Source organism: Pseudopipra pipra, chromosome Z (genome assembly GCF_036250125.1).
Source record: "Pseudopipra pipra isolate bDixPip1 chromosome Z, bDixPip1.hap1, whole genome shotgun sequence".
Lineage (NCBI taxonomy): Eukaryota > Metazoa > Chordata > Aves > Passeriformes > Pipridae > Pseudopipra > Pseudopipra pipra.
In genome coordinates, this window is record NC_087581.1 from 34,917,593 (window position 1) to 34,945,330 (window position 27,738).

Genomic DNA, 27,738 nt, shown 5'->3' on the forward strand with positions numbered 1-27,738 from the left:
GCCCTATGACTATTCATAGTACTAGGGAGCTGCTCTGGAAGTTATAGAATCCTAATCACAGAGAGTGTTCTTCTCATAAGCTTCCGTATATCATATCCTGTGCTATCAACTGATGGCTGCAACTTCTCGCTTCTTACTGAGGCTTAAAACACACCAACTTGTAAACTGGCAAGTGACACATCACTGTATTTTTGAAGCATGTCATGGCATTCATTATGTATTATGCTAGATTGGAGTTGTGCGCCAGTCTTCTGCTTGAATGACAGAGTTTTGATCTTTGTTCTGTCTGACATGGAATCTGCCTGTCAGCATCCTGTTCTGAGTGCAGTGCTAACTAGGAGAAATTAATTTTCAGCCTCATAACACTTGAGTTTTGAACCTGCAGGCTAATTTGTGCAAAGATAAGAAAATACCTCTAGCTACTTAGTTTCATCTTGGTTAAGATATTGGGCTTCTCATAAAATAGCGGAAAACTATCTTCAAAGCTTTAAACAGATTCTACTTCTTTTTCTGCTTTTGATTGTTTAGGTCTTTCAAAGGCTAAGAATTGTTTGTGTCATTTTCTACTGAACTTTATTTTACAGACTTGGACAACTTGCTGTATTAGCTGGGATAGACCAGTCAGATTTTGGCCTTTTGGGACATCCGCAAATGAATTCTACTCTCAGTAAGCCTGCTAACATGGTAAAGGAGAAGTCTTTTGAAGAAGAAAGACAGGAACATAACCAGAACAGCAAAGTAAGTCTATAGACAGAATGCTAGAGACAAGTTTAATTGATACTTTTTAATGTACTTTCAAGCTGTTATCCCCCTCTGATTCATGAAGTATTACTTCAGCCTTTTACTGCAGCTGCATTTATACAGATGGTAATATTTCAGTGAGTAATGTAAGCTTTTAAAGTGTTTGCCATTTGGAACATAAAACATAGTATTTTGTAATGTATTAAAGTATTGGTGGTAATTATGTTGTTTCTTACTCTGAAATAAGAAGTTCCAATAGTGGTATACATTCATTAAAAATAAAAAATACCATGACTACATTTTTTAGAAACATTTAATAATGATATATAGTGGTTTTAAAAACCTAGTCTCATAGTAGAGACTAGTATGATGTGCCTGCTGAAAATCACAAATTATCTTCTAAGTAATTACAGTGTATATGTCCAGTCCTGATGGATTTCTGTATGGCCATGACATGAATTTGAGGCAATTACAAATTTTCAGTATTTGCAGATAGTTCATAAGGTTTTCATTTCTACTCTGTCAATTAGTAGAAAATCCTATGGATTTTTCAAAGGAGATACTCAAGTTCCTGTAATAAAACAAACAAAAAAAACTAAACCCAAAACAAACAAACAAAGAAAATCAAACCCAAAAAAACCAACAAAAATAGCCCAGGCTTAAGTTTTTAAGGCTATTAAAAATGAAGATACTGGCAGACTATAGCCTTGTCCAAGTTGAATAAAACTGCCATATCTGAGAATCACTCTGCATTCCCATGTGTTCCTTTAACTGTCCTGCATTCCTCAAGAACATCGTGAGCCTCTAAAATATGTTAAAAATTTTGGGCTTAAAAAAAAAAAAGAAAAGTTCTAAAAGTGTGGAAAACAATTTCCAGTTTGAAGACTCTTGTTCTTATCTCCTAGTACTGGTGATTAATTTAGATTCTTGTAGTGGCGAGTTATTGTGGGATAGACTTTTGGGACTATACCTTTGTGAACTGCAAGCAAACATAATGAATTGCAGGTATTTTGGAATGATAGACATGATTAGGCTTTGGCTGCTTCAGTGTAATTGACACATCTTTGTAGTATAGATTTAAAGCTAGATAGGAAACTGTAATGTGTCTACTCTGTGTATATATGGCAGTTGCAATACTGGCTTTTTTCCTCTCTGTTTGCATCAGTATCTTCATTGGAATCTCTCATTTCAGAACAGAATAGGAGACATCCAGCTGTCTCTTCCTGGTATGTTTCAATCCCAGATGGTTATGAATAATGCCTTTTCTGCACTTAGAGAAATACAAGAACTTCAGACTGCTGGACAGCAGTACCAGCTAGGCTCATGGAAGGAAACTGAAGCTCAAAGAATTGACCAAAATAAAGAGGATAAGCCTCGCAGTAGTACACCAATATTCTCTGAGAGGAGAGTCAAACAAAATGAACAAGCAAAAGGTCACTCAGCAAGGCAGTTGCATTCATTTGCTGATTCCAGTGTACATATTAAAAGTGATGACAGCAGAGTATCCAGTGGTATGTCTGTTGAAAAAAGCAAAAATTCTTCCTCTAAGAAATACATCCCTAGAGCAAATGAAACGGCAGCTTCAGCTACTGGAGCGAGAGGAAACCAAAGTACACTACAAGCAGTAAACAGCTCTGGAAGTGACACTTTAGGATCTGGTTCTGAAATACAAGAAAGTATACAAAGTGTTACCAGCATTTGAAATGGTTCTAAAATGTTTGGACTGTTCTTTACACTTGGAATATTAATAATAGATTTTGGATGTTTCAGTATAGTTTGTGAATTTTTTGTAAGGTAACGAAGACTTTGTGACTTTTTAAAACATTGCATGTTGTTTCATGTTTGCATTCCTTGTCATGAGATTTTGAATTTTGGAAACATGTGATACACTTAAAATGGTACCTGTCAGTTTGTACTACATACAGAGGACTCCTGGCATATGGATTTCATTACCTACACTGATCTTGGTGTAGAGTGTAAACTGTTTGGAGCCAATAAAGTTAATTTGAGTACAGTTTTTTTCCAGTGTTTTTTTCAGTGTATTCCAAGGTAGGGCAAAAACGGTTTGGGGGGAAACATCAATTCCTGCCTAACAGTGTGTGGGTATGACATTTCCAAAAGTAGTGGAAGTTTCAGATTCAAAAATGAGCCCAGAAACATCTCTGCAAGAAATCTTTAAATATAACCATCTTATTGTATACCAGTCATACCAGTTATTAGTATGATGCAGATTATAGAGTAACACACACTGGAAGGGACCTTTGGAGGATGTCTAGTCCAGCTCAGTTAGCTTGCTCTCAGGACCTAGAGAAATGTGAGAAAATAAAACTAAAAGAATATCATTGTTCTAAAACTCCTGGGATTTTCCCCCCAGCTTCTTATTTCAGTCCCTGTGCATAGGCAGCTGATTTGCAGCTTCTGAACTAGAAGATATTTTTCACATACAGGAATTAGGCAGGATGGTTTAGGCTGAACTGGGGGGAAAAATATTGTATAACTTTCTTTTTATTCTGAGATCTGTCATGTGAGTTCTGGAACACAGAAGATCTGTAGAAATTCCTGACTCCTGTTGCTTTATAATTATGAAAAAACTCATGAATCCTCAAATGGAAGTTTTCTCCAGAGCAAATAGCACAAGTTTACCTTAACTATTGCAATATTGCACAAGTAATTGCACAATGAAAGTATGTTCTTTGTATAGACTTTGTCACTTCAGAATATTAGAAGGTAATACGTTAATCTGTGTTATTTTTCACATACTTTCCCAACTGTTTTTCTAATTCTTCAGTCATCCTTTGCTTGTGATTTTGGTTTGATTGAACAATTACATGCAATCTGTATATTCAGCATTAAAATGCTATCTGTTCCTTTTTTTAAAATTTAAAAGTCTAAAGCTAATCCCTGAGAAATGCTGGGTAAAATTATAAATTCAAAAGTGTTTGGATTTGTGAGGTTACCAATTAGGAATCTGTTATTTGTCCTTAAAAATACCAAAAAGAACTTAGAACAGTTTATTTATTGAAGGCCTATAAGCAGGTGATATAAAATACCTTTTATGTTAAGTACTTAATTTTATATATTCTCTTTGACAATATGAATTATGTAAAAAATAGTAATTTTTAAAAAAGTTGATCAGGCAGTTTGCAATTGAGATTGTCATGTTTTTTTCCAGTGGATTAATACTTAATCTTTTTTTTTCTGTAAAATCAGAAACATGAAGGATTCTTCATCTCATCACTGGTGCTGTGGTATAGCACTCTTCCTGTAAGAATCTGTAGTGCCTACTTTATATATAGTTCCGTGTTGGATCTGAAGTCAGTAGAGACAATGGATTGAAGTCACCCAGAGAAGAAGTATTTTTTTAAGGCTATCATGAATATTTCAGAAGTTTCAAGGGTTTTGCTTACAATTTAAAAATGCATTTACAAAAAATATTTTTTACATATAAGTAATTATTTTGTATATCTATTTAACAATATTTTAATATAAAGTAAAATATTTTTGTTTATTATGAGTTCTTATATAAACTGTTTCATCCTTTTGCTGTTAGTTAATATTTTACATATTTGTGTTCTTGTCTGACATAAAAGCCTGAAATCAATGGGCCATCTATTTGCTAGAGAACATGTTACTGTTTATTCATAAAACTCAATATTTTTTTCTCTCTTCATTTAGGCTTCCGAAGAACTACTTTTCACAGTTCAGAACTGCGATCTCTGGCAGACAAATTAACCTCAAACCCCTGTATTTTAGGTTTCAGCAAAATTTGCTTGTCTCACTAGTTTGCTGGACCAGACATTGCAGCTGCCTCCAGAAACAGTTGCCAGGTTGCTATGTAGTCAGTATTATTTGTCTTTAGTAATGACGTCAGTTTGTCAGGTACAGTACCAGACAGAGAACTTGCGTACACTTGCTCTCCTTGAGTGAGCTGATCCTTTTCCAGCAGTAGTCAGTCAATGCTGTCCAGCATAACATGAAGTCACCATGAGCCTAATAAAAGTTGACTGAAAACTCAAACTTTATTTACACTTTTTCTGTGTTTTTTTGTGTTTTTTTTTTAAATCCAGTTATGCAACATAGTAAATACAGCTCTCTCTGCTTCTGTATTAATTATGCAAATTCACGTTTATCCCCAGGGATTTGTGGCAATGGAAGGGTCAAATTCTCTGTCAACTTGTAGAAGCCAGACGCATTCCTGGAAGTCATGGGTTTGAAAGCCTCTATTTCATAATAGGTGACTATGAATATTGAGATGATGAATTCACGGGTTTTGATGTAATAAAAACATTAAATCATAATTGCTGATAGCAAAATATTAAAATAGGAGAAATCTCAATTCAATAGAAACAAAACTCTTATGTGACCTGTAGCGTTTCTCTTCATTCTTTCCAACTGCAAAAGCATAATAATCCCTTCCCCAAAGCAAAATTTCTGGTTTATACATTCTTATCAATTTTCTATACTTCCCATCAATGCATTATGTGAACTTTTCTAAAGCTCTGCATGGCAAAGCTTCCAGCACTGTTGTCCTCTGATCTTATAGGAGCTGCTATTTTTGACCCTTCTGGTCAGGATGGGACTTTGGTGAGGTGAAAACTACAATACCTGGTATTTACTCCCAGTGCTCTGAGCTGATACCAGCACCAGCTTGCCTAGGTTCTGTTTTTGTGTTCTAGCTCTCTGCCAAAGGATTGAATTACATTTTTAACTCCAAAGTTTTAATTTACGTTGTGGTTTGTGCCACACAGGATTGAAGACTGATCCTACTCAGATGTCAAAACACTTTCTGACTTGAATCATTAACCTACACTACTTCTGACTGCTTCCATTACCCCTTCCTACCTAGGATGCCATTGCCCTAGCAGATTGGACTTTGAAGCTGCCTCTCTGGGCAGACATAAGTAGTTTGGATTTAATACTGGGAAAAGCCCATATGAGGAGCCTGTATCTCTGGAGCCGATTTTATTTCAGACACTAAAAAAATAATTAAATTGTAGTCACATCTATGTTGCTACTTAGCATTTCAGTAGAGGCTTCCATTTAATTAGAACTGATTTTAATAATTAGAAGTAGCGTAGTTGTTTTGGAGGTTGTGGCCTGAGACATACTTTAAAAATACCTTGCTGTTTTGAAGATAATGTATTCAGCCTATAATAACGTCTGTGAAGTTTGCAATTATCTTTTCAGAACTGAGGAGGTTTCTGGTGTCTGAAAGCAAGTTTGGTAGATTTTTCTTAAGCTATAGCCATTACTGAAATGAAGGTTATCTTTGCTCTCAAACCAATGTCTCTGTTTTCAGTCTTTTAAACAAAATAACTTATGTAACGTGTTAACTAAATACCAGATCAGGCTGTGATCTGTAAATTCTTTTTACTGTTCTAGGTATCACCTGACTTGACAGCAAAAGGAATGAAAAATGATATTTTATATAAATCTCAGTATTTGCAAAGTAACAGGCATTGACACTTTCAGTTCTGAAAAAAATGCAGATTTAGTATACAGACGATTAATGTTGATTAGCTTGGTGAACGTGCAAGGGACTAAAGAAGGGCCAGTGTTATAGGTAACACTTGGTAGTCTAAGGTGTTCAGGAGCTGTGCTTTGTACATACGAGAATCGTGAATCTTGTCCAAGATACTTGAAGACTATGGGACTTCATGATGCCCATCTGTTTTCAGTAATACTTCATGGCTTGTTTTGTCAAAATTGATTTACTGCTACTGCCTGTAACTTCTGAAAACTGTTAGGCGCCATGTCTCTCCCTAAAACAATCAGAAGAAATTGGGTGAGCTAAAATCTTTCCTTCAGTTACAACAGTTTAACTGTACAACCTCTATGTTTTCAATGAACCAAGGCATGTGTGGAAAGAATGGTTTAGTATTCAGGAATATTAGCCTAGGCTTTGGCAGACCTCAAGGCAAGTCCATGCTCTGCTATCTGTGAAATGAATTAAGTTTCAGAGCTCTCTTGATTTTATTCTCTTCCTATGAATTCAAGTGGCAATTTGCCTGCAACAAACTTTTCAAGAAAACAGTGCGCAAGGTGCAGGTACTTTTTGGCTTGGAGAAGGCAGGGATCCTCCTCCTCTGTGAGGAAAGAATTTCACCCAAAATATGAGAACATTTGGATACTGTAAAACTACCTCTTTAAAGATGAATCACAGAATTGGTCAGTATGGAAGGAACCACAGTGGGTCATCTGGTCCAACCTCCCTGCTTGAGCAGAATCATCCTAGAGCACCTGGCACAGGATTGCATTCAGACAGTTCTGAATGTCTCCAGTGAGAGATTCCACAGCCTCTTTGGGCATCACTGTGGATCGCTGTTTGTAATTTCTCACATCTTCATGCAGATTGCTTTTGGAAGAAGTGTCCCAACCCTGCAGCAGCAACCGCGTGGGGAAAAGCACAAGTAAAGTTACAGTAGGACATGCTGTTACAGTAGTTAATTGTGTGTGTGTGGGCGTGCGCCTGCCTGCATGTCTACCCACTGACGGCTGCGTGTGCACTGGCACCTCACCAAGGTTCACTAAGCTTTCCCAAATGCCAGGCAGGTAGGTAAAGGCAGATCAACCCCCGTCACGGCGATCGCAGCACGGGCTGCCCGCTCCCCGCCCGTGGGCTGCGCTCGGCCCCGCCCGGTCCCGCCCGGTCCCACCGCCTCGCCGCGGCCGCGCTGCCAATGGGCGGCCGGGACAGGGGCGGGCCCCGCCGGGCTCCCGGCGGCGGGGGGTTTATATCGGCCTGCCCCCGGGACCGCCGGCCCGACACCATCCCCAGGACGATGGACGGCGGGAGGCAGGTGGCGAACTTCGGGGCCGGGCCGGCGAAGCTGCCGCGCTCCGTGAGTAAGGGCCGGGCTGGGGCACGGCGCGGGTGGGTGTCCTCGTCCTCACGGCTTCCCCGCGGGCGCCGCCTGCAAAGCAAGGGCTGGGGAAGCTCGAGTAAATAGTCATTAAAAGAGTTAAGCTGCACAGCGCCGAAACCTCCTTTCTTCTCCCTTCCCCACCCAACGAACTGCCATGGTAAGCTCGCAGTTTTGGAAGGGAGCCCTAGTGTGGTTTTTGGATTGCTCTCTGAGTTGTTTTTTTTCCAAACCAGATCATATGGCATCAAGGGCATTTCGTTAGTTTTGGGATGGGAAGTAGGTACTCAGTGCAGAAGGGCAGCTGTGTAGAGTATTCCATGAATCGTCTTTACTTAAGAAATTATAGTGAGTGTAGCGTAGACTCAACCTTCTGGAAAGTTGCATCAGCAGCCGTGGAGTATCCAGTGGGATATGGAGAGAGGGTGGTTTTTTCCAAATTGCACGCATCTGACTTTCAACTAAGGGTTATGTACTGTGGAATTGTTTTTTTTTCTTGGTTCTTTTCTTAGTTCCCTTCGTAGGGGAAGGGAATATATGTGTTATTTCTTTAAAAATTTTCTTTAGGCAAATGAATTTGCTGCAGAGCAGCTTTCTTGATTTTTTTTTTGTTTGTTTGTTCTCTCTCCCTCCACTCTCCTTTTCCCTCCTTCTTTTTTTCTCTCGGAAATGTCCTTTGTAGGTGAGGTTGCCAAGAAATTTGTTGTTCTGTCTTGAATCCTTAGTTTCCAAAAAGGGCTCTCAATGTGACTGTACCCAGGTCTCTGACAGACTATTGAAAACTGGATTTAGGGTTTGAGTAGGTCATTGCTGAACTCTGTATTATTAATCTGTTTTCTTCTGGGGTGCGTTCATGTAGCATTTGTTTTGCTGACTGTTCTGCTGGGGGTCCCTCTTCTCCCACTTCCTTTAGGAAAGCCAAGAGTGTTCTGGCTCTCATACGAGAATTTACTGAAATCAGAAGCTGCAGATCCAGTGGCCAGAATCTCATTCTGCTTTGTTAATATTCAAGAGCTATTGGAGAAGACAGAAAAAAATGTAAGGTTGAAGCAGAAGATTACTTGGCTAGGACTCATAGGAGTGACCTGTTTTCTTTGGTTGTGTCAAAATTTTGCTTCATTTCTTTCTTAACTTTCAATAACATAGAAAAGGCTCATCCTCAAAAAGTGTGGAGCTTCATTCTGTAAAACCAGTCGTTGTCCTGTTGGCTTGGTTTAAGATATTCAATTCCCCAAGCTGACCTTTTTCTTTATGTTTTCTTCAATACCTTGTTTGTTCTATTTACACAAGTCAAGTGAAAGATCACAGATGCAGAGGTGGGTATGGGTATTTAGGAGGCTTGCTTAGAAAGAGTTTGTATGAAAACATTAGGTGTTTTGTAAAGCTTAAGAGTTTAAGAGTTCCATTTGACTTCTAGAAATCATTCTGAAATCTGGAAATGTAATAACTTAAAACATGGTCTCCACAACAAGCATATGATTTAAGTTGGCTATCTTATGAAAACCTTTCAGCTGCTAGATAGAATGAAATTATGGTGACTATACTTCTATTAGTCTCGCTTGACAAGTGTCAGGTTATTGCAGTGTAGAGTAGCTGGCATAGGCATGATGCATCAGCAACTCCAGATAGTTGAAAAATCCCTTTAATTTATTTCTGGATTTTTTTTTCTTTCGTTAGGTATTATTAGAAGCACAGAAAGATTTGGTGGACTACAAAGGGCTTGGTATAAGTGTTCTTGGTAAGACTTAAAAAATTCTACATTTTTCAGAATTTCGGTGTTTATCAGAATTGTTTAATAAGACTTCTTGATCTTAGTATTTCAGCTCCTTTTCTAATACCTTATTCTGGTAGCATGTATGTCCAGAGATCACTGTTTCATGGTCTATTTCCACCATTCATTAGAGGATACTAAAATGATACATAGCCTGATGTTTAGTGATTCAAAACAAAGGACTAGAAACAAAAGAAAACAAATCATATGTCAAACATTAGTACATTTGGGTCTTTGGAATAGATGTGTATATATATATATATATGCAGTTTATAAAAAAATGATTTTGCATATCTATGAAAGACTATGTACATATACACACATACTGTATACAGATGTACTGTATACGTGTGTCTGTATATACGTGTATAGATACCATATATAGTATCTTACATACTGGATGGCAAAATGCTTTACATACATTTGATGTATAGCATCCTTCCCATTAAGAAGGTAGTATTGTCTTGCCATGAGGAGGAGATGTCTGCTGTGCCATATAGGTAGCTGACTGGCTTTTCAGCCCCAGCTGCACAAGAGATTTATGCAACAAGATAATCAGCACTTTACTAGTCCTATCAAACTGTTTAGTTGCTAAAAGTAAAATGTGCAGCTGCACAGTTTGGATTAATGTTTAAATTGTATGCCTACACATGGAAGGCAGCCTATGGATTTAATAAGAGGGATTAATATTAAGTGTCCTTAATGTTTAATTACCATTACTGTATGAAGAAGCCTTGCTAAAAATAATAGAACAAAACAAACTCCTGTACCTTATTATATACTTGCTACAACATTATTAGCAGAGAAGATTCTTAGAGTGAGGAAAAATTAAACCTTTCTAGGAGTAATTTTTTTTTCCCTGCAAACGTAGTTGCTCTTGGGAGTAGTAGGGTCATGTGTGTCCAAATGGACAGGATTTGCCTGTATCTGGACAAGACTGCAGATATAAGTCTTCTCTGGGTATTGAGAAAGGGTCAGAAAAAAAAAAAGAAGTAGAAGTGGGAACTGGGAATGACAACCTTCAGGCATTTTGGGTCAATAGTGTAAAAGGTTTAAAGCTTAACAGAATTTTTAAATAAAATTCATGTATTACCATCCTGTTTCATGCTGTTTTTATTTTCTGTTCCATCAAAGAAATGAGCCATCGTTCCTCAGATTTCACAAAAATTTTAAATACAACTGAAAATCTCATGCGTGAATTGCTGTAAGTGAATTACTTTCTGCTTATTTTTATTTTATGGTTGTTCTAGTTACATCAATAATGTGGAGACCTTTCCATGAAAGCACCTGTTTGGTTGTTTTTCCATGCATAGGTACTGTGTATGATAGAGTCATAATCTCGGGGAGGACACTGATCTTCTGTTTGTCTGATACTTATATTTTTGAATTTGACAAAGAGCTCCTATTAAGTTAAGATGTTTTTTATATGACTACTGCACACTGACAAGTTGACTACATTTTGAAATGTGGATTTTTGTCACCTCTATAGAACTCATGACGGACATGACCTTAAAGGAATAAATGCAAACAATAGAAATCAGTTCTCTAGTGGTATAGGGGTGATGTCTGCATTGCTTGTAAGTCCAGTTTTATTAACATAAGCTCTATGGATGTGTGTTAGAATCGCTGATCAAGAGCTCTTTTCCTATGTGTAGTATGACACATTTTTTTACAGTTTGAGTTATATTATATATTATAAATATATAATGGATTAGAATTACTATTCTCATAGTAGTTAATAATGTTGGTGATTTACATCAGTGCTTGACCCTCAGTCACAGCCAGAACTGTCAACAGAGGGATTTTAATGAATAATTTGAGCAAGTAATTTTGTGACTGTATGAGCAACACTTGCTCTGCACGTGTAATTTACTATACTGTTGCACTTTCAAACTGAAGGGTCTCAAAGTGGAATTCTACTGTGAGCACTTCGGTGTGAAGTCCTTAGCCTGACAGAAAAGCCATGAAGATAGCAATAGACAAAATTAAAAGTCAGGTTTAATTCTGATGGAATGTCATTTGAGTTTCTATGTACTATGATAGTACAGCTACTTGGGAATGAATTCGTTTAATGCAGTCCCCAGAGGTGGGGAAGGAAAGCTATTCAGAAAATTTATATCACTGAAATGTATAGCATTATTCTTAAATATTTGTTACTCAAGACCAGTGTTGAGGTAAGTTAATGGGATTGCGTCTAACATCTTGGCAAAGAGTCTTCAAAAATTACAGCGTTCTTCCTCAGTTGCTGTTAAATGCATAGTATTGAGTAATATGCATCCTGTGTCTTCTGGGAATAATAGAAATGGTTATTTCTTTTATGCAGAAATATACCAGACAACTACAAAGTTCTTTTCCTTCAAGGAGGTGGATCTGCTCAGTTCAGTGCAGTCCCACTTAACCTTATCGGTTTAAAGGAGGGAAGACAGGCAGATTATGTGGTTACTGGAGGTTGGTCAGCAAAAGCTGCTAAAGAAGCGGAGAAATATGCTCAAGTGAATATCATTCATCCGAAACTGGGAGCCTATACAAGTAAGTTGATGATTGCATCCATCTATGTGAATGCTTAGCCTTTAGTCTTGCTCTAAAAATGGATCTATCTTAGCTATTGGGCTGTTAAATGTTAACTAGAGTTGACTGCCCAGCACTCAAAAGATTGTCTACCACATCTCTCAGCATTCATCACAGGGAGATCTGTTAAATGACTTAACAGTCTCCACCAGAAAAAAGATTGCGAAATGAGGCTGAGCAGATTCCAGAAAATAAGTGCCAAGAAGCAAGTGTCTAAATAGAGAAGTGGTCTGGGTTGTCTCAGTTTCTTTTAACATTTAACTGAGTTCTTAAGCTATTCACAGGGATATTGTGAGGTATTTCAGTTTCATATGCGATCGGTAATGAGATTGCTCTAAAATTTAGAACCTTGTCTGGGATTTTAACCCTCTTGAGCCAATATATGGGAGACCTGAATTCTATTGCCTACTTGTAAGGATTCCTCAATACTTCTCTTTCCCGGCCCTGTATCACTGAATATACATAAATAATTCTTGGAGCAGGAACACATGAATTCTAGTTTCTATTACTGCTAGTTTTGCTCACTTTCTTCCCTCTGGTCCAAATTATAGCATTTGAATGGGGAAGATTGGCAAAAAGAAAGACCAAGAATATCCCCATGTGAGTTAGTATATTAACTGGTGATTAGGGCACTAACTTGGAAAATAAGTTTATATTCTCTGAGGCACAGGAAGGAATGGAACCTACAACTTTCCAGTCTGGGGGAGCATATTCACTATTTGGTAGCTGTAGATAAGGGGAGAGGCAGTAAATAATCTTCCCCTCCCCCAGCTCTGCTCCCCTCAGGAGGAGGAGAAAAGAAAGGAAGAGCAATTGGAGAAAAGAGAGGAAGAGCAATTATTTGTTTTATGCAAAACCTGTTCTGTGCTGTCAGGACATGCCTGTATATTGCCTGTTGACATAGGAAATCTTTACCGTTTTGTAAATCAGTTGCAAAGCTTAAAATGGGAGGAAGGTAGATAACTTTGTGTTTGTTCAGCTTGGGTGAGACTGAAATGCTTCTGGGTTTGCACAGAAACACGGCTTTAGAGAACTTTGACAGTGAGAATTTGGATGCTTCAGTGGTTCCAAAGGCAGCAAGAGGATTCTTGAACCCACTGCCTGAATTCCTCTGAAATGCTGTTTTGGCCCCCTAGGACAGTAGTTTATAGTCTGGAATTGTAAACTTGATGAAAACAGTCTGAGAAATAAGGGGTGAAAATAAAAAGGTTTTGCAAGATTAATGATGGCTCACCAGGTACACTGTCTTCCTGATAACAACATAACTAATGCTTTATACTGCAAAACTGCTCTGCATTTGCACTTAGGTTCCATGTTCAGGTAAAATTGCATGCCAAGAAAATTACTTGTCTCCAACTGATCTCTGGGTTTCTTTTTTGTCTGTCTCAGACATTCCTGACCCAAGCACTTGGAATCTTAATCCAGATGCATCTTACATCTATTATTGTGCTAATGAAACTGTCCATGGTGTGGAGTTTGACTTTGTACCTGATGTCAAAGGAGCAGTCTTGGTTTGTGATATGTCATCAAACTTCCTGTCCAGACCCGTGGATGTTTCCAAGGTAAAGTATTGGACACAGTGGCCACAAAAAGCATTTTCAAACTTGAATGCATATAATTAAGCACTTAGAAATGTCTGGATGGCCAGAGATGCTGAGTGGTGAAATTAAGGATGTTTCATTAATTGAATATCTGATTACGGATAGAAGTGTTGAATTTGAGATTTCCATGTCTATCTGTTTTCCTTATTTTTTCATGAAAACTTACTAAACTATGTTAAAATTTTTCATGTTAATAGCTGCCCAAGATTATTTGTCTACTTGGAGGTCTTCACTGTGTACTATCATAGTACACAGAAACTTGAATGACATTCTGACATTGTCATTGTCAGAATTAAAGCTGACTTTTAATTTTGTCTATTGCTATCTTCATGGCTTTTCTGTCAGGCTAAGGACTTCACACCGAAGTGCTCACAGTAGAATTCCACTTTGAGACTCTTCAGTTTGAAAGTGCAACGGTATAGTAAATTACACCTGCAGAGCAAGTGTTGCTCATACAGTCACAAAATTACTTGCTCAAATTATTCATTAAAATCCCTCTGTTGACAGTTCTGGCTGTGACTGAGGGTCAAGTACTGATGTAAATAACCGACATATGAGAATAGTAATTCTAATCCATTATATATTTATAATATATAATATAATTCAAACTGTAAAAAATATCATCGGAATCATATTTAGTCTGTAGATAGTATATATATAGGCTATACAGGGTACTGTGAATCAGATTTCTTAATCTTGCCTCTTATATGAGAAATCTGTAACCCCTTTTAAGTTCCCAAAGCTTCCTGTGCTGCATAATTATGGTGTCTGCTTCACAGATAATACAGAGGCAGAACATAGTACTTGCCTGTGTTTGTAAAATGTGTTATGAGTAGAAGTGTTACTGACTAGTGAAGTAGCATGTTTGACATTTCTTACCTGTGTGTAGCAAAAAGGAGTAATTTTTAGTGCATTTATCATGGCCTCTCCTGATCTTTCTCTTTGAGCAGGTGGATTTTATGATGCCTGCTCTGAAATACCAGATGGGTTGAAAATACTGTGAACCGTGTCTGAATTTATTTTTAGTAAATTTGCTCAGAGTAGTGTGAAATTTGGGCAGGCTTCCTTGAGAATTATTTGTGGTTATTAAATAAACATTTAGCAAATTGTTGTGAAACTTGTGATTATCTTCCTCAGTTGAATAGCTGTTAAGTGCACTTTGAAATCAGAACTTCTCCTAACTCTTCTTTTGACCTACAACTTGCTCATTTTCAACACATTCTCTTGTATGTTCAGCTGAGTAGTATGCCTGTTGTATAACGATACTGGTGTTTTACTCAGTTGTAAGTGAATGCATGCAGCAAGTCTTTCTTTTCTTCTTCCTTTTAAAGTTTGGTGTGATTTTTGCTGGTGCTCAGAAAAATGTTGGCTGTGCTGGAGTTACTGTTGTAATAGTACGTGAGGACTTGCTGGGATTTGCACTGAAGGAATGCCCTATTGTACTGGATTACAAAACACAGGCAGCAAATAGCTCTTTGTATAACACTCCACCATGCTACAGGTAAGTCACCGTGCTATGTGCATTCCCTTATTCAGAAAACTGCTGCGCTGCCATCTGCTGCTCTTACCTAGAAAAGCTTCCAAAGTTGAGTATTTGCTCTCAAGTCACTGATATGTTGGAGTCTTTCACTTGACTCCTGTGAAAACGTGGGTGTCCAGCCATGTGACTGTAGTAGCGTTTGGGTTGCATAGTGCAACTCAGCCACAAAGGGCGTGGTCTTTTTCAAACTAAATATTATATATCGTAACTCCACTGTATAAGTTTAAGGATGCAGTTCTGATTTACAGGAACACAGCTCTAGTCAGTTCAGTGGTGATACTTTGATCATTGCAAATAGGTAATTTGGCACTTAGACTTTCTTCTTGGACACTAAGTACAGTTTCCTCCTCAGGTTATTCTCAGCGTTTGAAACTCCAGATACCTATTGATTTTCTTTAATAACAATATTTACTATTTTCCAGTAAAGTTTTAAATAATATAAAGTATCACAAAACTACATATTCACAAGTGTTGGTTTTGAAATGAAACTGTAGAAGAATTTTTTTAGAAGGCAGTTTAGTTGTTGCTTTGCTTTATTCTCTAGTACAATTTTCTGTATTTCTTTGACTACTGTCTCAGTGTTTGACTTGGTATACAAAAATAAAATTGATCTAGCTTCCTAATCATTGCTAACAATCAAGATCATGAAATTTTCATGTACCTAATGATTTCATGTATACAAGAAGCAGAACAGACTACACCTTGCTTTTTTAAAATTGCTATCTCCCGGCTTCTGATTGATAGCTAGTGAAAAGATGCTTTGCTACTGGAATATTTAGATTTTGAGCCAGTATACCTTCCCATTCTTAATCGGAAGAATTTTTATACCAGAGTCCACTGAAATGATTAAAAGAAAAAAAAATTCAATCCAGGTATCCTTTTTTCGCCTTGCTTTTTAAAAATAACTTCGAAAATAACAATTTCTACTTTTCAAGGTAAGATTTCCTTTTCATTCATGTAATCTGATAAGGCAGTGTTTAGTCTCAGCTTTAACATCTTGTTTATGCATGCCAGAATTTGCAAAGTTAGGCTGCCTAATGATTTCCAGCAGATATCAAACGAACTGTGTAGGCCTAAAGCTCAGTGATTCTTGTGTGTAAGGCCTTATAACTTAATGCCATTGCTTACTTGAATTCAGTAAAATTTGAGGTGATACTGATTTTATCTCTGCATCTGCTGATTGTCACTGCAGAGTGTATTATTGCAATGACATAGGGGCAGTTGTCCTTATCAGAAGAACAGTATGTCTTGTGAGCATTTGTTTATTGCAGATTTTACAGTGCAGAATTTGTTTTCCCCAGTCATATGTGTACTGTAGAATGTGTAGTACTGTAATGATGTATTCTTACTGGCAGCCTGTCTCCCCTACTGGCTGGGTACACCCAGCATTCTTAGGGCTGCTGTTAAGAATTAACTATACAATGTTTCCAGATTTTCTAAATGTAGCTTTGTAACATAGGCAGTATGTATGTCTTTTTTTTTTTCCCCAGTGACCAATGAAGCCACTATTTCATGATCGATTATTTGCCAAGTCACACATACTGTTTTTGGACACTGTATACTTGAAAATGCCAGCTTTTAAATCCGGCCATTCATGTTTTCCAAGTACGAAGCTATTTCCATTTGAAAAACTGAAGTTCTGCTTAGTTGCAGCACTTGAACGCAGTGTTGTTCCTCTGTTTGAATAGCAAAACAAATAAAATTCTGCAGCTTTATTTTAGCCACTGCAAAGAACTTATGAGAAGAAAGTGCTGCTTTAGGTATAACTCGGTATCTGTCAGTAACCTTAACAGGGTAGTGAGAGGTTAAGGGAGCAGAAAATAAAGTTAAACCAACAGTCTTTCTCATTTCTGATCACTGTCTTGCCAGATTTCACTTCATGCTACAGACCCACACTGGAGTACACTCCAGAATCCAGAATGTAATGGACTGAAATGTTGGCAGGATGCACATCTGTTTGGCTTGGCTCTAGCTGTCTGTTCCAGTTTAAGGAACTGGCAAAGCTTCTTAGTTCTCTTTTTCTCTACTCTTTTCCTTTCACTTGCTAATGATTTGCTGGCAAACAGGCATGAAATATTAAATGAATTTGCAAAAGCTGCTTCAGCAGGATGTTATAAATTAAGGTGATGCTGATGGCTTTAAACTCGTGGTGCTACAGAGTTGACTCTATGACCCTGATCTGTTTAGCTAAAATTGGCAATGAATTTGCTATAAAAATCTCATTTCCAAGCTCTGGAATGCATTTTGCATTTAAAATTGTTCCAGAAACATTATTTTTACTGACATAAAAGAAGGATAAAAGATTTCATCTGGCCCGGCTTTGTGAATGACTGTAGGACTGACTTTTTGGAGTTAACTTATCCAAGAAGTTTTGCTCAAGGAAGTGAGGACAAGAGGTGATTGTGGCCCTGTATATTTGGCAGGGGTGTAGGCTATACTTCACTTAAATCCTTTATACTGGGGTACTTGACAGCATGCTGTTATAAATGTGGCAGGATTGTGCTCTCAGAGCTCTAAGGTGCTTATAAAAGGCAATCTGTAACCTTGATTAGTCTGCAGCTTTTCTACAGTGTTCAAAGATTTGGTACTGTCATCCTCTTAGAAATTAAAAGCAGCAAAATTAAAACAGCCTTCTGCTAGGTAGGTGTTAGGGAAACTTGTAGGGTAATGTTCTCTGAGGACTCCCTTGGAATCTATAATGAAGGAATTAATAAGAACAGACTGGTTGGAAATAGGCCATAAAAACTTGTGAGCACGTTTTTATGTAAATTGTTGTAGTCTTCATTTGCAAAGCCCAGCCATGATGATGATGTAGTCGTGGGAAATGCCTGAACTTGAACAAGCTGAGTTTTGTAGGAAAAGCACAAAGGCAAAAGGCCTCAAGGATTTTTTATGTTGCACTTAGTAACTAGCTTTGAAATACTTGGTCCCAAGCCATGTCTTGCCAGTAGGCTTCCAGATCTCTACTTAGAACTTGAATGATAATGAATAATTAAGTGTATTACACCTTTATTTGTTTTGCCAAACTTCACAGTTCATGTCGGCAAAAGGTCTTTTTAGACAAAAATGGGATTAAAGTTTTTATTTTTAACATTTGTGAAAATGTGGTTAAATTTCTGGCATTATTAATGCACATGCATTTGAGATTCACCATTGTATTTTTGCTAGAGGAGCTGCACAGCGTGAATGCTATTAACTTCTATGCTAAATCTGGCTCCTTCTAGGACCTGACAGGCAGTTGTGTAGTCAATGAATTGGCAGTCCTTGCAGCATGTTTAGGGATGTCCTTGGGAGTGCTGCATGGCTGCAGGAAACCTGTAGGACATGTCCTTCTGTGCTACAAAAGATTAACTTTGATCCAGCAGATTTGTTGCTGAAACATTTTGCAAACTATTAGACAAGACTTTTTTCTTTTCTGTTTAAATATCTCACTGAAGAATTTTCTTTTCCTTTTGCAGTATTTATATCATGGGATTGGTACTGGAATGGATAAAGAATAATGGTGGAGCTGCAGCTATGGATAAACTTAGTTTAATCAAATCACGAATGATTTATGATATTATAGACAAATCTAATGGATTTTATGCGTAAGTTGCTTTTGGTTTTGGTTTTGATATTTGTTACAGAGTCAAACATATTCATAACTTTCAAGAGTTTGATTGCAGTGTATTTTTCAAGTCACCATTTTTCAGGACTCCCACAGAAATTATTTGTGCAAACCATTTACTTGGTAGCTGTCCAAGGCTGACTTTCATTCCGGTAGGAATTTACTCCAAATTATCCTGTACAGGTCAATATTGAAGCATACTGAAAACATATTCTAAATTTAATAAAATGCAGGAGCCTAGGAGAAGAGTATACTAAACACAGATAGGCAGATTCTGGTTTGTATGCTTACTGAATTTCTTGGGGAAATACAGAACAAAACAGAGAAAGTGGCCTGTAAGAAAGAAATTGTAGAGACGACTTTTGTATTGTATTCTCCCTACCACCTCTTTCAGTAGTCAAAAAATCTGCTTTTTCTCTGTCAAGCAGTGCATCTTTATTTGCTAATCATGCTAAGTACTGAAATGCTTTCTGAAATAAAAGAAGATCAGACCTCAAAATGGAATAAATTTTCTTTATGTGCTTTATGTACTGTTTATTTTCTTCAGTTATTTTGATGGCTTTCCAAAGCAGATTTAACCTTCTGATTTTTACATATTGTTGTAAGGTATTTTTCAGCTCACAGGACCTATGTATAGTTAAAAGCTGAAGTTGTAATAATTTTAATATTCACCAAGCGCAACCTAGTAATTGAGTATGAAAATGCAAAATATTTTCCTTCACTTTCAGTATAAAAGCAACAGTTTGGGGACCTAACTAATTTTCAAGTCCAAGTTAGGATAGGGCAAATTAAATTTGGATTTTAGATTAAAGCTGGTTGCAGTCTTAATTGGCAGGGATAAGGTTTCATCATAATATATAGTACATTGGGATTGTGATCCTACTCCAACAAAATCTGGAGGGCTTTTCATAAACCTCAGAAAGGAAATAAAGCCTTGAGAAAAACATTTTGTGGCAAACAGAAATCTGTTTCTGGCAAGTTGGTCTGTAAGGCAATGAGTGGGAAATGCAATGCAGATGGGATGGTAAATAGTCAGCTGGGAAAGCAGAACAAGCTTCACTGACTGAGCTGTAATGCATCTTCTGGAGCAATACAGTTAAGATTGTGAATTTTTTTATTGTATCTATGTCTAAAAGGAAGACTTAATCTGAAGATACCTTCCCAGCTGTAATGTGCCACCTAATCTGTGGAATGCTTCCCTGGGTAAGCAGTGTGGCAAGCCATTTAGCAAATGGAGCCTTTCTTCCACAAAGTGCTATGTGCCATTAGCAGTTTGCTTTCCAAAGTCTGTGCACCGAGTTACATCAGATTGTCTAATAGCAACTGGATATTCTAAAAACTATAGCATGGCTATAGTAATTCAGGCATGGGAATGCTTTTAAGCATAGGCCTTTTCGAAGAGTGTTTTTGTGGTTGAGCCTGAAGCAGAAAATTTGAATAGGCAGGTATTATGATGGATTTTTTTTTTTTCGTTTTGGAGACATATGGACAAAGGAACAAGGGAGAAACTAAGAAGAATGATACCCTTTCTTTGCCAAATAGAATAATAATAGGTATGAAATATACATGCAGTTTATGAGAACTTATTCCTAATGAATGCCTGCAAGAATTTACATCACAACCTGAGGAAAGAATAAATCTGAAGGCTTCATATCTCCTTTGTAACTACAACCACTGAAGAAAGATATTTAAATCTTCTCCCGTTTCCCCATCCTTTCTTACCTTCACAAAATAATTGAAAAGAAATGTATTTTGAATTTTCCACTTTAAATTAGGTGGAATTTTAAGGTATTAAAGAGCTGTGGTGCATCTTGTATATGTTGTGACCATGTACACAATGCCACATTTGTTCTAGAGATACCTCTTCTCTCTTTGAAGAGATGATTCTGAGTAATACTGATTTAGAAAGTGGACTGAAACCACTAACAAGTCACTGATGTCTGTGGAAATTTTGTAATGCTGTATTTTTATATTTCCTTTACCTTTGTTTAGCTGAGTCTGATTCTGGTATCATGTTTGACTAGCTGAGTGAAAATAAGTGTGTCAGTCTTTGAAAACAAAGAAAAGAAACTCCGTGAGACTTACTCGAAATTCACTGTACCTAAACTCACTTATCCTAAGTAACTGTTTTCTTTCTGTTTTGGTTTTTCTTAGGGTGGGTTTTTTTGGTGGTTTTTTTTTTTTTTTTTTTTTTTTTGGTTTTGTTTTGGTTTTTATTTCATCTATATACAAGCCTCTTACACATTTCTCTGGGGCAATTTTGAGTATGTTGGGAAGGGTTAATAAGCCTTCCACTTTACCATTCCCATTAATATACTTGGTTAAAAAAGGAAGATTGCTTTCTTTCACAGAAAGTAATGACCTTTTTGATTATAGAGGATCAACTTTGGTTCTAAACGGATGTGATTATTCACATTCTGAAATTGTATATAGCTGAAAACATAAATTTAGCATAAAATGGGCTAAGTATTACATTCTGCAATCTTTCTAGATGCCCAGTGGAGAGAAAGAACCGAAGCAGAATGAATGTTCCTTTCCGTATTGGCAGTGTTAAGGGTGATGAAGCCCTGGAAAAGGAATTTCTTGAGAAGGCTGTGGAACTTAACATGATATCTCTGAAAGGACATCGGTAAGTATTAGTCAGACGAATCTCTTTCCTATGCAGAACAAACTATTACTACGGTAGTGATACAGCAGCAGGCATTGTGCATTGACTTACCAGCCTTTCTCATCATAAGCTCTTTCTCATATTGGTTTGGCATCACTTGAGAGGAGTCTAGAGACTGTAATCAGAGACTACTGGTAGCTCAACTACTGCTTAGGTGTGGTGGTGGGCTTCAGAGAGCTTTCTGCTTAATTCTGCTTTCTTTGGCAAATCTGTCTGTGTGCAAATGCCAAAGAAGGTGTCACTCGATGTTAGATGGTGTCATTGTATGAAGCCTCTCAGGTGGCTTGTCTGGCTAGTGGCAAGAGTTCTTTCCCATGTTCAGTAGTGTTTGTGGGATTAGCTCTTTGATGTCATAGAGCTACAGCTTTGGAGCTGTAAATAACTGATAAATACTAAGCTTCTCTAGATTGCAAGCTTGCCTTGAAGAATTAAATATTGCTTCTGAGTCACATAAAATATGAGTTTTATCCTTTTAGAGTAGGAATGGGTTTAAATGTCTGTGAATGTTATTAATGTGGGGTTTTTTTAGAATATACAAAACTTTTGGGTTTTTTCCTCTTCTCTTCTTTTCAATTCAGATCTGTGGGAGGAATCCGTGCCTCTTTATATAATGCGGTGACTGTAGAAGATGTTCAGAAGCTTGCAACATTCATGAGAAGCTTCATGCAGATGCATCAGCCATAAATGCCCATGGGTTAGAGCCATGCTGCACATCTATGAAATAAAAGCTAAAGAGTTTGAAAGTTGCTGTGGTACTGCACAGCTATAGCACACAAGTTTTATTTTCTTTTAGTTCCTGTAGCTACTTCAGTTAACTGCGTGGGATTGAGGCCCAGTCTTGCAATGACTTGTCAATCTTGTCTTTGCTGAAGGTGAGGATCCCTAGACTGATCACGATTAGTTCCAAAATTTGAAAAACAGTATTCTCAGTGTGTAATTAAAACATGAGTAGCATTGTAAGGTGCTATGGATCTGAGTCTTTTTCTTGCTTCTAGTCACAAATAACTTCAGCAATGTCTTGTTTTCAGTAAACTTCAGAAAGCAAAATTTGTCATAAACTTTCTGTAATGCTTTACAAATACTCTGTGACTGCTCAATGAAGCTAATGTGGTCCCTAAGGACATCTAGTTGCCTTATTGGATATATTCCAACAGTATAACACCAGCAGTATTTAGGAGTTAATATTGGTGTTCCTACCTTGAAAACCCTACCTTCAGACTACTCCTCCCATGCTTGAAGTACTGTCATAACAATTGCAAATAGCTAACTGTGGTTAAAATCTGTAGGACTGGGCCTCTTTTCCTATTATCATTTATTAGTTTAAAGCTAAGATTCATGAGTCTGATTAAATAAATTTATAAGATTTTTTTACTTCTCAATGCATTTTGTATATTAAAATTCTAGATTATTAATTTTATATTCTTATTTTGTAGTTTGCATGTTTGCTGCTGCCAAAAACTTGTTCTTAATTTGTTAACTTTGTGCCAAACTGAATTGCTGTATTCCACTCAATGGACTGGTGACTTTCTCTGCACTGACTTCCTAGCCCAAAATGCAGCAGACCTTCTTGTCTGGTGCTTCTTAAATGTCTTCACTCTCCAATTGCTCCAGTACTTTTTCTGCCTTTTCGTTGTTTCAGTTCTGTAGGCTTTTGTATGTGGACCTTTGTCCAGCTGTAGTAAATGCAAGTCTTGACTTCTCTGCCTTTTCCAGACACTATGTCACACTTTTGGTCCTACAGTCTCACTTGATCCTTCTGCCTTATTGCAGACTTTGATACTCTGGGCTAGAGAAGGAACTATGGTTATGCAAAGATCTTCAGAAGATCTTCTGATATAGTACCCTTGAGTTACTTTCCCTTCTCAACTTGTGACTTTACTGCCAATGACCATATATTGACACTAACCTCCTATTTTAACTTGCATAACTATCTCCTATCACAGTGTTTATCAATACTGCAGCTAGTTTTGGACTGTAAACTCTTTGGTACAGAATGGGGATTTTTTTTTTTTTTGGATTTTTATGTAATGTCAGTACAGTAGTAACAATAATGATAATGATGTATTGTCCCTTTGTTGATGGAACTTCACAGCAAATCAGTGGAATGTGCTGGGTTTTAGTTACATTCCTATCTGATAAGTCATCATTTTAAGACTACTGTTTTGAGTTTTTTGTAAACTTAGTGTAACTCAAAGTAATTAAAAAAATTATGTGAAGAAAATAAAACTTAATCACGTCATGACATGAAGTACCAGTGTGTGAAACTTTTTGCTTTTGTCACTTTCAGAAGGATGAGAAGTCATGAATAACATGTGTTAGAATTTTAAATTCTGGTATCCATCATGGCTAGGCTTTGTGAACAAAGATTTGGGAAGGGCTCTACCCACATTTGATACAAGCGTGTTGGTGACTAAAAAGGCCAATATGAGATAGGCACGTCCGGTTGCAAAAGCAACAGCAGAAAGGCTCCTTAGGAGATGTATTCTGGAAGGCATGATTCTTTCAGCGTTGTCTTTTCTCCTCAAGAGTGATCCTGCGTGCGTTCTCAAAAGCATCAGCGGCGTTAAAGATAGTGTGTCTCCAGACGTCCCAATTGGAGGCCAGAGTAGACCAGTTATGATGATCAATGTGGCCAAGGCTGAGATGTTGTTTCAGGGAATCCTTGAATCTTCTCTTCGGGGCTCCTCTCTTGCGGCAGCTGGTGGCAAGTTCACCATAAAGCAAGATCTTAGGGAGGCGGTGGTCCTTCATCCTTGAGACGTGTCCTGCCCAACGCAGCTGTGTTCTCAGTAACATGGCCTCTATACTTGTGACTGCTGCTTGTTCTAGAACAGATGTATTGGTCACATAATCTGACCAGTGGATGTTTAGGATTGTACGGAGACAGCATTGATGGAAGCGTTCTAGGAGTCGTAGGTGGTGGCAGTAGATGACCCATGATTCAGATCCATATAGGAGAGTAGACAGCACTATGGCTCTGTAAACGCTGATCTTTGTACTTTTCTTCAAGTGTTTATTTCGACAAACTCTTTTATGAAGCTCTCTGAAGGCACTATATGCCTTTGCCAATCTGTTTTCTATCTCTCCGTCAATCTTACCATCCGAGGAGATGAGGCTACCGAGGTAATTAAACTGCTGGACTGATTTGAGCTCTGATTCACCAGTGGTGATATGGGGATGATGGAAGACTGCCTGAGGTGCTGGTTGATAGAGAACTTCAGTCTTCTTTTAGCTGACTTCCAGCCCAAGGAGCTCAGTAGCATCTGCAAAGCAGGATGTTAAACGCTGCAGAGCTGCTTCTGTGTAGGCAACAAGGGCGGCATCATCAGCATAGAGCAGCTCCTGGACAAGATGGTTTGAGGTCTTAGTGTGGGCCTTCAGTCGCCTTAGATTGAATAGGCTTCCATCAGTACGATATCGAATGTAGATACCGTCCTGATCATCGAGGTCTGCAGTGGCCCTTTGGAGCATCATGCTGAAAAAGATTGTGAATAGAGTTGGTGTGAGAACGCAGCCTTGTTTCACACCATTAGTTATTAGAAAGGGTTCAGAAAGTGCATTGCGATATCTGACTTGACCGTGCTGATTCTTGTGGAGTGATATGATTGTTTTAAGAAACTTGGGGGGACATCCTAAACGTTCCAAAATCTGCCATAGACCTTTTCTGCTCATAGTATCGAAAGCCTTGGTGAGGTCGACAAAGGTTACATAGAGACCTTTGTTCTGTTCCCTACACTTCTCTTGCAGTTGTTTGAGAACAAATACCATGTCTATTGTACTCCTGTTGGCTCTGAAACCACACTGACTTTCATGTAGAATTCCTTCTGCTATAGCGGGTATTAGTCTGTTCAAGAGTATTCTTGCCAGGATTTTGCCAGCAATGGAGAGCAGAGTAATACCACGGTAATTTGAACAGTCTAATTCCTTTCTTCTTATACAAAGTGATGATGACTGCATCTCGAAGGTCTGATGGGAGTTCGCCTAGTTCCCAACAGCTCACCACAAACTCGTGAAATTTAGCATGGAGTGCTTGGCCCCCATGTTTCCAGATTTCAGGTGGAATTCCATCAACCCCAGCTGCTTTGCCAGTTTTCGCCTGCTGTATGGCCTTGAGGGTTTCTCCCAAAGTGGGGGCAGTATCCAATTCATTCTTCACCGGTTATTGTGAGATGAACTGAATTGCTGAGTCTTGAACTACACGGCTAGTACTGAAGAGAGTCTGAAAGTGTTCAGACCATCGATTCAGAATGGAGGTTTTATCTGTCAGAAGCGTTTGCCCATCAGTGCTGAGTAGAGGGCTTTGGACTTGGTGTGTAGGCCCGTATGCTGTTTTCAGGGCCTTATAGAATCCTCTGTGATCACCCGTGTCTGCGCATAATTGAGTTTTCTCAGCTAGGTTGATCCACCACTTGTTCTGGATGTCACAGAGTTTCTGTCGGATCTTGCTGCATGCAAGACGAAAGGCAGCTTTTCTTGTGTGACAGGATGGCAGTGCAAGGTGTGTTTGGTGGGCGGTTCTCTTCTTCCTCAACAATTCCTGGATCTCTTGATTGTTTTCATCAAACCAGTCCTTGTTCTTCTTGAAGGAGAACCCTAAGATTTCTTTAGAGGATTGCAGGATGCTGTTTTTAATATGGTGCCAAATTGTTTCAGGAGAGGCATTTGTAGAATCTATGGAATGGTTTTGGAGCCTCGTTTGAACGTTTGCCTGGAATCTGTCTCTCACTGTGGCTGATTGGAGATTGTTAACTTGGAGTCTCCTCCTTGGGATACTGCCCCTTTTAGGTTTGAATTTGAGATTAAAGTTGAGTTTACAGCGCACAAGCTGATGGTCTGTTTGGCATTCTGCACTAGACATCACGCGGCTACGGTGGACATTGCGGACATCTCTCTGTCGCACCAGGACATAATCGATGAGGTGCCAATGCTTAGATCTGGGGTGCATCCAGGTTGTCTTCAGACTATTTTTCTGCTGAAAGGTAGTATTGGTGATGGTGAGCTGTTGCTCCGCCAGAATTTTAGCAGAAGTCAACCATTATCATTGCAGCTTCCAACACCCATGCTTGCCTAATACTCCTTTCCATGCTTCAAAATTCTTATCTACTCTGGTGTTGAAATCACCAAGGATAATGATCTTATTATCTGCAGGCACTTTTTGGGTAAGGTGGCACAGGTCACTGTAGAATTTATCTTATTTAGCAGGGTCAGCTTGGAGAGTTGGGGCATATGTACTAAAGAGGACAACGTGCTGCTTGTTGTGTAGTGGAAGGCGTAGGGAGATAATGTGGTCAGAGTGACCTGTCGGCAGATTTTCGAGTTTAGGAAGAATAGAGTTTTTGATCATGAAGCCGACTCCTGAGAGATGCCTTTCGGTTCTTGGTTTACCTGACCAGAAGAGTGTGTAACTGGCACTGTGTTCTCTGAGGCTGCCTTCCTCATGGAGATGGACTTCACTGAGAGCAGCAATGTTGATGTTAAGATGAGCCAGTTCATGGGCAATTAGGGCAGAATGGCGCTCAGGACGTCCGCTATCTGCAGAATCAAGCATGGTTCTGATGTTCCAACATGCTAGAGTTAATTTAGGTACACCTTTGGAGGCAGATGTAAGCCTTTGTTTTTTGATCTTTGTTTGACCGCATTGGAAGAAGATGCCCATTGGCCTGCAGTTAACCAACCGGGTGAAGGTGGAGATGAGCTTTGTTTAGGCCACCTTTTCTAGGCCCATCTCTGAGTGGAGCAAGCGGTGCTGTCCTTGAAAAGGCTGCTTGGTCGTTCAGGGTGCTGCCCCAAGAGACTGTCATCTCCAGTCAGTCTCAAATGACCAATATCCTGAACCGCCTGCATGCAGGGTTGGGTCTGCAGCTCCCAGTGCACCTTTCACCTGCCGTTTCGACCCTCGCCCGTTGCTACAGGACTTTTTGCATGTGGGTAAAGCCTTCAAGCCTGTGCAATGGATTTTTTAGTTGAGATGCAGTATGCGTGGAACTGAACCCACCCTTTAATCCTGAGGTTCATCTGCCAGGGCCAAACGAGCTTGGACGGTGGCAGCGAGGTCCTCAGGACGTAGGTTTAATTAGAGTGACCTTCTCTTGGATGGCCTTACAGGGCTAAGGGAGCTCCATCTGCCCGGGTTTGGAATTAGAGTTGTCCTTCTCCTAGGATGGTTACCAGAAGGCTAGTGAGCCCATCCTTCCCATGGACATATTATATCTGACCCTTCGGTTTTGACCTGTCTGGCATGGGAGACCCTGCCGACGGCACGTACCATCACCAGCATAGCTCGCAACCACATAGGGGATTTTGTTATCCACCTTTTCCCTAAAAAGCAAGCTTCCTTCATGTATGTTTTATTTCTTTCCAAGAAGAGTCTTTCCTATAA

General features: G+C 38.6%; 2 protein-coding genes across 11 annotated transcripts in view; both read left to right on the plus strand.

The window, feature by feature from the left end:
• CEP78 (centrosomal protein 78) overlaps positions 1 to 2,755 on the plus strand; it is a 28,677-nt gene extending 25,922 nt beyond the window's left edge. For 6 of the 9 annotated variants that reach the window (XM_064641580.1, XM_064641579.1, XM_064641584.1 and 3 more), the window contains 2 exons: positions 585 to 738; positions 1,907 to 2,755. In XM_064641580.1, the coding sequence (XP_064497650.1) occupies positions 585 to 738; positions 1,907 to 2,443 (691 nt within the window). In that variant the 3' untranslated portion in view covers positions 2,444 to 2,755. The remainder of the gene's footprint in view (positions 1 to 584; positions 739 to 1,906) is intronic. The other 3 variants (XM_064641583.1, XM_064641586.1, XM_064641587.1) reach the window with 1 other exon arrangement.
• A 4,724-nt stretch (positions 2,756 to 7,479) lies between these two features.
• PSAT1 (phosphoserine aminotransferase 1) lies at positions 7,480 to 23,607 on the plus strand. 2 transcript variants are annotated; one of them, XM_064641588.1, is made up of 9 exons: positions 7,480 to 7,583; positions 9,282 to 9,342; positions 10,510 to 10,579; positions 11,699 to 11,904; positions 13,333 to 13,505; positions 14,876 to 15,045; positions 18,543 to 18,671; positions 21,183 to 21,320; positions 21,938 to 23,607. In XM_064641588.1, the coding sequence occupies exons 1-9, from the start codon at positions 7,524 to 7,526 to the stop codon at positions 22,041 to 22,043; spliced, it is 1,113 nt and encodes a 370-aa protein (XP_064497658.1). In that variant the 5' UTR covers positions 7,480 to 7,523; the 3' UTR covers positions 22,044 to 23,607. The 2 variants fall into 2 exon arrangements, with proteins under 2 accessions (XP_064497658.1, XP_064497659.1); XM_064641589.1 differs by having other exon boundaries at positions 7,511 to 7,587.
• Positions 23,608 to 27,738: the final 4,131 nt, after the last annotated feature.

What these genes read in the sequence shown, in the direction of transcription:
- PSAT1 (XM_064641588.1), top strand. Translation starts at nt 7,524, where the DNA reads ATGGACGGCGGGAGGCAGGTGGCGAACTTCGGGGCCGGGCCGGCGAAG. An exon ending in AATCTCATGCGTGAATTGCT is followed by an intron (nt 10,580 to 11,698) that starts GTAAGTGAATTA and finishes TCTTTTATGCAG; the next exon opens with AAATATACCAGACAACTACA. An exon ending in AAATCTAATGGATTTTATGC is followed by an intron (nt 18,672 to 21,182) that starts GTAAGTTGCTTT and finishes CAATCTTTCTAG; the next exon opens with ATGCCCAGTGGAGAGAAAGA.